Raw genomic sequence first — 11,150 nt, 5'->3', positions numbered from 1 at the left:
TAATAATATTTGTCTAAGGTTATTAATGAAAGTTACTGTAAAGTGCTAAAATCTTTTTTATATTGGCGGTCCCAGGGTTTGCTCTTGGCTAAGAGTCTTATTTGGGGGGCCCTTGGTCCTGGGCAGAATGAAAAGTGGATGCAATGCCACACACAAATGTCACCCTTTCAGAGTGGAAAGAATCATCATAAGGGCCCAGCCTAGTTACATGAATGTGTACCAGAAACAACACTAAATCGATTATATCCACAAGTGAATTATATTTATACTTCTACTGTAAATGCAAGTGCAATTTGAAATTTGATTTAAATGATTACAGTCCATATGGGTATTAGACAATGAGCTTTGGAGATTGTAACATCAACAACAGAAACTAATGCTCCTGGTGCTGTAATAGGGCCTTAATTGTTTTCTAAAATAAACCTATAACACTGAATGAATACAAAACAAGTGGATACAATTTCTTTCTAGAGAATTCTGTCAGAAAACAAATATATTTGTCACACACACAATCATTTTTATGATGTATTAATGCACATTTTGTACCAGTGTACCAGATTGCTGTTTTTGTGAAATCTTAATCTTAAAAAGGTTAAAATAGCTCTTGATTCATTCCTGAAAATAACAGTAACTTCAATTCAGTGAGTCAAATGTTGATTCAGTAACCTTTCTGACTGATTCAGTGATATTTTAGAAGACTGATTAAAACCAGTAACTTGTGAGTCCTTTAAAATAATCGGTTCAAAGAACCAGTTCAAAAGAGTAATTTGCTTGTGAATCGGAATACATTGGTTACGCTCTTTTTGCGTGTATTTTTCAACTCAATAGAAAGACATTTGATTTTGTGATAGTGGCTTTTTTTTTATCTCATTGCATTCATTTTAAACATCTATATCACAGCTTATGTCAAATTTTTTACAAAACAATTCATTTTGCTGTTGATTATATAAGCGGTTCAGCAAACACTGTTTTATAACCCTGATTCTGAGATTGCATCAAAAAAAAAAAGAGGATGAGCTTAGTTGCGAAAAGTAACAGTTTATTTAGACAAAAAAAAAAAAAAGAAACTGGATAATGGGACATATTGCTTGAGCAAGAATGGCCAGGTAGACTGACATAAGTGATGTGAGTTGAATGGAGCCCAAAGAGGAATGAGTCTCAATAAGTTCTTTTCCACCATCAGGCCGAACGGTCTTAGCACGATGATGGAAAAGTTCCAAGGAAAAAAGCATTCCTAAAAACTGGATTATGTGATCAGTCTCCATAGTTCACTCACGCCAATCTTAACCTCTTTTGTCATCACCAACAGACATATTTGCTACATATATTCTGATCCCACACTGGAAAAAGAAACAGTAAACATGCCAACTAGCTTGGAACTGCATGGCTTTGCAATGAGAACAATTCGGCCCGATAGTGGAAAAGCGGCTAATGACTACGGGCATCTCAGCTGCATGAAGTCCTAATATAGAGTCATGGCATTTATGGCTTAATGTTTCTGGAACTGAGTGTCCTTAAAGCAAAGATGTCAGCATCAAGGTCGCACACTTTCAGGATTAAAATGCACTAATTGATCAACCAGCAATGAAATTAATGGGAATGATAAAATACTGATCTCCCCAGGTATAGAACTTCTTGTTTGAATCCACTTGTCTTGGCAAGGTTTCACAGGGGCTTCAAATTAATGTTGCCAGTGTTGCCATCTGTGGTTGTCTTACTGCTTGCAGTAAAACTCTTTCCAATGGGTGGTGCCTCGGAAGCAAAATGGAGCACACTACGCAGTGAGCTGATCAGATTTTCCTTAAAACCACGTCCAAGACATACGTAGAGCAGAGGATTGAGGCAGCTGTTAATGTATGCCAAGCAGAGCGCCAACACATGGGCTAGACGCAGGTTGGCTTGATGAACGCTTCCCGATATGTTGTGTGTAATCAATTTAAGAAGATCGACGATGTGTATAGGAATCCAGCAAATGAAGAAGCTTATCACCAAAGTAAGGACTATACGCAGCGTGCGGGCAGACTTATCATTGCCTTTTTTCCCACGCCCATATCTTGTTGTCTGGAACACCTTCCAATGGCTGACACAGATTATGAAGAAAGGTAGCAGAAAAGACAGTAAAAAACGGACAAGGGTCACAGCCCAAGCGTGACCATGGCTAATGACACTAACGCACAATATTTTGTCTGTGTCTTTATTTTCTTTTTGCTCCATATAGGCATACTGAGGAGAGCTTCCTAAGAGTGCCAGAATCCAAATCACCAAACAGGTCAACCTGGCTGGCCTCAGATGCCTCCGGTTCTGGCACCACACAGGTTTGGTTACAAGTAGAAAGCGGTCTAAGCTGATCACGACCAGGAGCAGAACACTGCAGTACATCATCATGTAGAACAGACCGTGTAGTACTTTGCAAGCCAGTGGACCAAAAGGCCAGTGCATGTCCTGGGCAAGTGGTACCATAAGCAGAGGCAGGGATAAGCAACACAACAGATCTGCAATAGCTAGATTCAAAAACCATTGTGCATTTACAGAGTTGGGCATTCGGAATGCTGTAACCCACACCACAAGTCCATTGCCGGGGACACCTATCAGGAAGACAATGCCGTAGCAAATCAGAGCGATCCAGTGGCGAGGATCTATCACAGACAAAAGTTCTTCAGGGAATGGTATAGGGGTGCATTTTTCATTCCCATCACAGTCAGTATAATTAAAATCTCCATAAATATTTTCATTCATTTTAGCTGTGAAATGTAAAAGAGAGAGAGAAATTTCATTAAAATTGCATAAAACTGTCAAATCAGAGTGATATGTTTTATAAATAGTTTTATATTTTATGGAATCAAACATTGCATCTTCAACTTTGTTGACAACCAATTGTGAGGACATTGCATTATATAAATACATTTGTGGCCAAAAATATTGGCACCCTTGGTAAATATGAGGAAAGAAGGCTGTGAAAACAAATCTGCATTGTTTATCATTTTGAACTTTAATTAAAAAATAAATCTAACCTTTAATTGAAGTAAAACAATTAAAACATGGGGAAATATCTCATTATTAAATAAATATTTTTCTCTGAAACACATTGGCCATAATTATTGGCAATGCTTAATGAGGTTGGAAAACACCAGGCAAGGGATCTGGGACCATCCCTCCATACAGAATCTCTACACATCCTTCAGATTCAGAGGTCCATGTTGGTGGACCATTTTTGTGTTGATTTAGATATTTGCTTTGGATCATTGTCCTGCTCAAAGATCCAACCAGGGCTTTGTGGCAGAGGCAGCAAGGTTTTTATTTTTTATCTGTTGGTATTTTATCTCTGTGTGCTCCAAACCCATCACTGGTATTTGCTGCCAAAAAAGCTATTTTTTGTTTCAACTGACCATAGAACCCAGTCGCATTTGAAGTTCCTTTAGTGTCTGGCAAACTGAAGATGATTTTCATTTGTTGTTGGATGAGAGCAGATACTTTTTTAACCCTCCCAAACAACTTGTGGTGATGTAACTGATGGCTGATTTTTTTTTTTTAAGACCCAACAAATTTCTGCAATTCTCCAGCTGTGATCCTTGGAGATTCTTTGGCCACTTGAACCATCCTCCTCACTGTGCATGGAGACAATATACACACGTCCTTTTCCAGTGTTACGATCCCCTGTTGTCTGCCCTATGTTCTCTGTCTCACTAGTCACGTTCATGTCACGTTTCCTTGTTGTCTGCTCCGTGTTTTCCGTTTCACCCGTCACCGATCCCGTTCCATGTCATGTTTTCCCTGCTGTCCACCCTGAGTCTCACTGTCCGTGTGTTTAACTGCACTTCCCACAATTCTCGGATCACACTCCCAGCCCTGATCACTGTGTTATTGTCCGCACCTGTCGGTTATTTTGTCATTACCTTGTCTGTTTATTTAAACCCCGCTTTCTCCCCTTCCCGTGGTCATTCGTTGATGTTCCATGTCTCCGCTCATGTATGATTTGACTCTCTCTTCGTGTTCCCTGCCTGTCTGTCTGCCCGCTCAAGGTTACCCTGTTATCTGTCCGTCTGAGGTTACCCTGTCGTTCTCCGCCCTCCGTATCCTCTAGTATTTAGTTTGCCTTTTTGCCATCGAGGACTTTCTTTTGTTCCTGTGTTTTGTTTATTCTGTTTTGTTACAATAAAAGCCGCATTTGGATCCACACCCCCGTCTGCCTTCTCCTGCTTCCACACATCATAACATCCAGGCCGATTCTTAAAATCTCCAGTTGACTGGAACTTGTTCATTATTGCCCTGATGGTAGAAATGGGCATATTCTTATAGCCACTTCCTATTTTGTGAAGCTCAACAACGTTTTGCTGCACATCACAACTATATGCTTTAGTCTAACCCACTTTAATTGATGATTAAGGGAATTTGGCCTGTGTGTTACCTCATATTTATACCCCTGTGAAACAGGAAGTTTTGGCCAAACAGTTTCATGTTCCTAGTCACCCAGGTGCACTAAAAAATGTAAAATATGAATTGGAATATACTTCAGATATATTTACTCAAGAATTTATACACTGTAAAAAGTATTATGTGATAACTACTTATAACAAAATATTTTAACAATATTACACATAATATTTTTAAGAACTTTTCAATCCTTGTTTTTTTTTTATGAAATCTCCTTAATGAAATCATGTGAAGTCACCCAAATTAGTTCGTATTTAATCCTTGTTTTATAAAATAACATTTCCTTAAATAAATAATGTGAAATCATCCAAATTAGTTAGTATTTAAGCCTTGGTTTTTTTATGAAATCACATGAATTAAATGTAACATGTTTTATACTTCTAATGACATTAAGCTAATTTAGTCATTTTTATAAGCTTATCAATTCTAAAAGTACCATTTTACCACCTTAAAACAAATTTTTTAACGCTTTATCGATTTATATACGCGTACCCCTGGGGGTATGTGAGGTGACAATGTGGGTACGTGAATGACATTCTGAGATTTGCCGTTCTTTCAATTTCATCAGTCTAAAATAACATTAAAAAACCCAGTTCATGTAGATTTCTTACTGGCAAAAATTATTTGGTGTGCCTCTAAATAGAAACACCAACATGGTTGTGTCATAAAGTTAAAAAAAAAAAAAAAATGCAATGAAATAACCCGATATTTTACAGTTACAAAATGCATTTACTCATGCGTCGTGCGTCACACAAGTATTTGTTCGTCAGCCCAGCCCAGTGCTAGGTGACGTAGCTAAGTGATAGCAAGTAAAATACTTCACTGTTTTACCAGACTCGCACATGTCAGTCAAGATTTTAGTTATTTTCTTTTTATTATTTTTTTTTTCCCACAGTTTAAAACGTAATCTGTATTTAATGTTAGATGCATAGGGAGTTTTGATTCTGATGGTATAAGTGCATAAGATTTGATGACAGGTGTCAGACTCTCAGCAGCACCAAATAATTTTCCATATTCACACGCAGTAATTTTAAATCACATTTGCTCGCAAGGTAGAGACCTGTTTTTACAGTGTTGTGTGGTGTTTTTTTTTTTTTTTCAGCAAATGAGCTCAACCTTGCTAATGTTACATAATGTCAAATGTCAAATGTTACATAAAAAGCACATTGAGCTGACAGCGCAATTGCACAGATTTTTGCCCGCAATGGTCGAATACGGTCGGCAATGCACAGAACCGAACGCTTTCTTGAATACCGCATGGCAATGACATTTTGAACATTTAAAACTCCGGTTGCAAAACAAAGTTTCCAAATTACAGTATCAAATAAATCAAAAGCAGAAGGGGCGCAATACTGTTTTGAGTATTAGCTCTGAATTAAATATGTTTTCTTTGTGGAACTAAATGTGCGGAAGCCCTGAACCCAGGGCCGTATCAAGACAGTGTGGTGCCCCTGGGCACTATACCTCAAAAGGCCCCTCCGTCCAAAACAGACAAGACATAATCAAGGTGATTTCTCAAATGTAATTTCCTAACTTGTCCAACTACATACATGTAGGCATTTGAGCAGTGAGCACTATATTCAAATGTCTCAATTTATTAATACTACCATTAAAACACATTTGATTTTTAATCAATGTAGAATGTGTAACTTAAAAATAAACAGATTTGTGTGTGTGTGTGTTTTGTTGGGTGACAGTTGTAGGTTACAGTTTGACAAGAGTTTAGAGTGTGACAAAAGCACTTTGTTGTGTTTTATTGCGAGTGTACACGAATATAAGTAAACACTTTGCAGTTTGAATGATGTCCTGTATGAACAAAATGACAGAGTATGTTTTTATGTTTGATCGCGCCCACGGCTCTCTCTCTCTCACGTCACACACACACACACACACACACACACACACACACACACACACACACTCCAGCATTGCAATCTTGATCAGACTGTTCATTATGCGAAATAGAGCGATATGTATCGCTATTTAGTTTTATTTATTTTTATACCGTGTATTCTCCGTGTAAATTCGTGCACCGAGACGTGATGCCCGTACCGTTTCGGTTCAATACGAATAACTTACATGTACCGTCCCACCCCTAATATTTACCTTCATTAATGTCCTCTTCCTCACCCGAGTCTTCCTCGCTCCTGTCTCCCCCAAGGACAAGGAGAATATCCTCATTCGCCTGGCGGTCATCGCCGACGCCCTGACTAACATTAGCAGCTGCTGCATCTCCCCCGCTAGCAGAGCCGGCGGTGTCAGACTTAGCGCTGCTGGTGTCTGCAATGCAATTCCAGTGTTCTCCCAAAAAACTAGTGATCTAACAAAAAAATTGTCGATTGTGGAACATTTTTTATTGTAGCTAAACGTCTAGCGTCCTTCTCTTTCTTTAATCTTCTTTTTGCGAAACCACTCAATTGCCGTCTGTCCATTTTGGATTTTGATTCATTTTCTGTAGCCGTTAAAAAAATGACACATTTGCGCGTAATTGTTGTGGACCAACTCAACTCTGACAGATTGGGGAGGGGGGGAGTGATAGTGGTCATGTAATCTTCATTTATTTATAATTTATTATTATTATTATTATTATTGTTAAATTAGTGTTCATAAACAAGTTATGTATGGTCTTTCAAGAATTTCAAGTTAATAATATAACAATTTACGAAAAATATTTTTAAAGCTTGTGTCATGTGGTGCCCCCCTAGTGGTTGTGAATGGTTGGTGCCCCTGGGCACTGGCCCAAGTGCCCTTATGGATAATCCGGCTCTGCCTGAACCGCAAGGTGGAGAAAAAAAAACGGTCTAAACATGAGCTAGACAGTTAAGCCGATGTAAAATGCTCATCTCAAACAAATTGGTGAGGGGTCAGTATATCACCTATAGTATCGCTCCCCGGGTTCCGCCCGAGGGGAAGAATAGTAGGCTACACAAACCTGTTTTGTATAGCAGGGGGTGTTGGTATTGCAAAAATGTTTTGCCTCAGCCGTGCTGTGCCAGGATGTGGGCTGGCTACTATTGCGAAATTGCCATGAGTAAATTGTGAAGGGTTATTTGCGACTTTGGGGTAATCTTGAGCTCAAGGTTTAGGCTTTAGGTTGGTACCGCATTCCATATTTTGAAGAGAAAAAAAAATTGAAGAGAGAAAAAAAAATCAATTTTGAAGAGAGAAGACAACACTTTGAAGAGGGGGATTAAGAGAAAAAAAAAATTTTAAGAGAGTAAAAAAATAGTTAGGACTTAGGCTCTGGAAGGAACTGAGACACATTTTTTTATTTTTTTTTCACGTTTTTTTTTCTTTCTCCACCATGCGGTTAAGGGCTTCCGTAAAAATGCGCCCTGTGTGTTCTGATCAAATAGGCTGTGTCTAAATGCTACTATAGAGTAGTATGGATAGTATGCCAATGAGACAACGGACATAGACTCACGAGTGCGTGGCTCGTGAATCAAAGTAATGCCTGATGCATGAATTAATTCTTATTTTGAGTCGGTTCTTCTCATTTAATTTGTCTAACTTGCGGGCTGAGTCGCGTGAAGCTCTTTGTCACACAGTAAAACCGTAACGGGATGCTTCAGAAGACAGAGAACAAAAACAACGCTAAATGAAGTGAATATAAAATGTATTGAAACAAATCCTGCAGCTGCTTTCAATCGTTTCCAGTGATGAAGATCATGTGCAAGTGCAGTCTGTGAACGATTGTCCACTGCAGGTAAAGACACTTTCTAAATAAAAGTGTATCAAAACACTTGCATTGCATGAAAGCACTTAAAAGTACCAAAAAACAAACAAACCAATACCATGTTTTTTGGAATAGCCTTCCATACAAATACCATAATATAGGCCTACTGTATTTAATAAAAATACCTAGGTTTTACCATATTCCAGTATAATTGTACCATGATACTGCTACAGTAGGCTTTTGAGAAAGGTAACTTTGATAAACTTCATCTTGTGCTGTGTAGCCTAATGTGAAAAGGTGACAATATTTTTGAGTCTATTTATTAATGCTACACAATATATATATAAATATATATATATATATATATATAGGCTACTAAAGATAATGTTCAAAGGATGTTCCTAAAATCAACAGAAATGACATCATAACATCATAGATTGTATACTTGATGGGCCCTCAGACTCCTCGGTAATGATGAAAGCCTATAAATGTGACTGCTGTGAAATACACTGTACAATATGCATTGATCTTTAGGCCATTGTGCCTTATTTATTTTTTTATACATCTTAGACCACTTGACTTGTTTTATGTGCACTTTACATTAAAGTTATATAGCGATACCCATTTATGATGGGGTTGTACTGGAGGGTCTCGCCTAGAGTGCCAGATGGTGTAGGACCGGCACTGTACGTAGGGTTACTTTCAACCCAAGTTTAATGGTGTAACACTCAAATATTTAGTAGTGCGTAAATTGTGACTTATTGCTCATTTACGCCACAACTAGGCTACGCATTAACTTGTGCAGAGCTGGTGCAACCCCTGGTCAACATTTAACGAGACAATTAAAAAATAAAAGGAAATGACAAATTATTAAATCTTACCTTTTAGCATGTGCACGTGTCGACCAGTCTGCCAAAATGTAATGAAATCAGCAGTTGTTCACTTTGAAATGAATTTGTGTGAGCAAATTTAACCACAAAATTGCAAAATATTAAGGTAGTATGCGTTCTTGCTTTCTTGACTGTATTAGTTGAATTGGTGTCCATGAATTAAACCACAAAATTGCACAAATTTCGCCCAAATAAAGTAGATTCAAATGTAGTAGTTAAATATACACAATATTTTTTATAAAATATTTTCATAATTTCAAATATAAAATATCTTTAATATTTATAATTTTATAATAAAATTATTAATTTTGTTTAATCAAATTTACTTAACACATGAATCACTTTTTTGGTTCACAATTGTTTTGGAGAAAAATATTTATTTCATAATGCGATATTTCCCCTCTTTCATTTGTTTTACTTCAATTAAAGGTTATATTTTTGTGATTTTTTTAAATGAACGCTCAAAAGGATAAAACAAATTCAGATTTTTTTTCACAGACTTCTTTGCACAATATTTACCAAGGGTGCCAATATCTTCGGCCACCACTGTAGACATCTTTCACAAAGTTATGCAATTTCTTAAAAAATGCTTAAATTTAACCTTGTAATGCATACAGACAATTTCTGTTAAGATTAAGAATCTATGAAAAGTTTACCAAAAAATTACCTCTCAGTCTTTGTGGTTCTGTTGTTGCCTCCTACACCAAATGGAATATTCAGTCTTTAGAAATAGCTTGTTTTTAGTTGCCTCTCTTAAAGTATTTTCATCAGGAAATGGTTGTCAAGTGTACCAAGCCTTTTCCTTAACAATGTTGTGTAAGCACTTTTTGCATGATGTGTGATGTTCTTTTGAAACCAAACTCTTAAACCACTATTTATAGTGTATCCAGCCACTGTATTTGAATGTGCAAATATTGGTCTTTTCAGTTAATTTCATTCTTACATTTTAAATTGTTATTGGATAATGGACTTGACCTTTAGAGACTTGTGACACATAATTATAAACTATAGACTGATTTTAAGTAAATATTTTAATGCATTTTACTTTTTAATTAAATGCCTGACATTTTCATTTTGTAATTATCATGTGTGGAAAAACACTGTATAAATGAGTACATATTGTACTTAATTTATAGTAGTTTTGTAATGCCTAAAATGAAGTACAAATGTAGTTTTTCCTGTTTAATTAAGGTCAGTGTTGGGTGTACAAAATAATTAGTTACAGTAAACGAATTACTTTTCTCAAAAAGTTATGTAATACAGTATATTTTAAATGCTTGTAATCAGATGAGATTTACTGACTTTCAATTCTATAAAAGTGATAGTTCACCCAAAAATGATTACATTACATTATTCATGTACCCTGATGTCATCCCAGATGTGTATGACTGCCTTTCTTCAGAACACAAATGAAGATTTTTAGAAGAACATAGAGCAGGGGTGTTGCTAGACATACAGGTATACTGGGGCACAAGCCCCCCATTTCTCAAATCTCTTTTTTTTTTTTTTTCTTGAAAGTCTGCTGTGTGCAAGAAGTGTACAACACAATGCACTACACAAACTTCCCTTGCTTAACCCACTATTCCTACACTGCAACAAGTACAGGGAAAGGTAAACATGTAGATATATTAATCTTTATGAAAATATTTAAGTATCTTCAACATGCTTTACATGAACATTCTCAACATGTTTTACGGCATAAAAGGCATACATGTTATATGCAAATAACAAAACCGGAGAAAACTTTCTTACACATTTGCATTCTTCTATATATGCGATGCTTCAGAGCTCTGAGCACCAGAACTGTCAGGCACAGGAACAGTTTTTTCCCTCAGGCTATCCATCTCATGAATGGTTAAAAACTGCCCTATTGAGCAATAACTATGTGCAATACACAGTTCAATCTTTGTATATTTATCCAACACACCCAACCACTTCTACCATTTAATTCCTCTGAAAGAAAAAAAAATTAACTGTACATAATAAGAGAAAAGTATAAAAACGTTCAGAAATATTAATACAGAACCATAACATAGAAGGTTATACCTTATTTTATCCGCGTTTGCAAATCTGATAAGTTATGACATTTTTAGATTACAATATATTTAAGCTCTGATACATACATGGGATATCTGTATGGTTACAGTCACACC

The 11,150-nt window shown here is 36.7% G+C and overlaps 1 protein-coding gene across 1 annotated transcript; it reads right to left on the bottom strand.

Moving 5' to 3' along the window:
* Nucleotides 1-288: 288 nt before the first annotated feature.
* Nucleotides 289-9,793, bottom strand: LOC127661576 (C5a anaphylatoxin chemotactic receptor 1-like). Its single transcript, XM_052152339.1, has 2 exons — nt 9,665-9,793; nt 289-2,741 (listed from the first exon to the last, which is right to left on the bottom strand). The coding sequence occupies exon 2, from the start codon at nt 2,734-2,736 to the stop codon at nt 1,666-1,668; it is 1,071 nt and encodes a 356-aa protein (XP_052008299.1). The 5' UTR covers nt 2,737-2,741; nt 9,665-9,793; the 3' UTR covers nt 289-1,665.
* Nucleotides 9,794-11,150: the final 1,357 nt, after the last annotated feature.

This window comes from Xyrauchen texanus, chromosome 21 (genome assembly GCF_025860055.1).
Source record: "Xyrauchen texanus isolate HMW12.3.18 chromosome 21, RBS_HiC_50CHRs, whole genome shotgun sequence".
In the NCBI taxonomy this organism is placed as follows: domain Eukaryota; kingdom Metazoa; phylum Chordata; class Actinopteri; order Cypriniformes; family Catostomidae; genus Xyrauchen; species Xyrauchen texanus.
Note: the sequence above shows the minus strand (reverse complement) of the source record. Positions and strands in the feature narration are given on the sequence as shown.

What these genes read in the sequence shown, in the direction of transcription:
- LOC127661576 (XM_052152339.1), bottom strand. Translation starts at nt 2,736, where the DNA reads ATGAATGAAAATATTTATGGAGATTTTAATTATACTGACTGTGATGGG.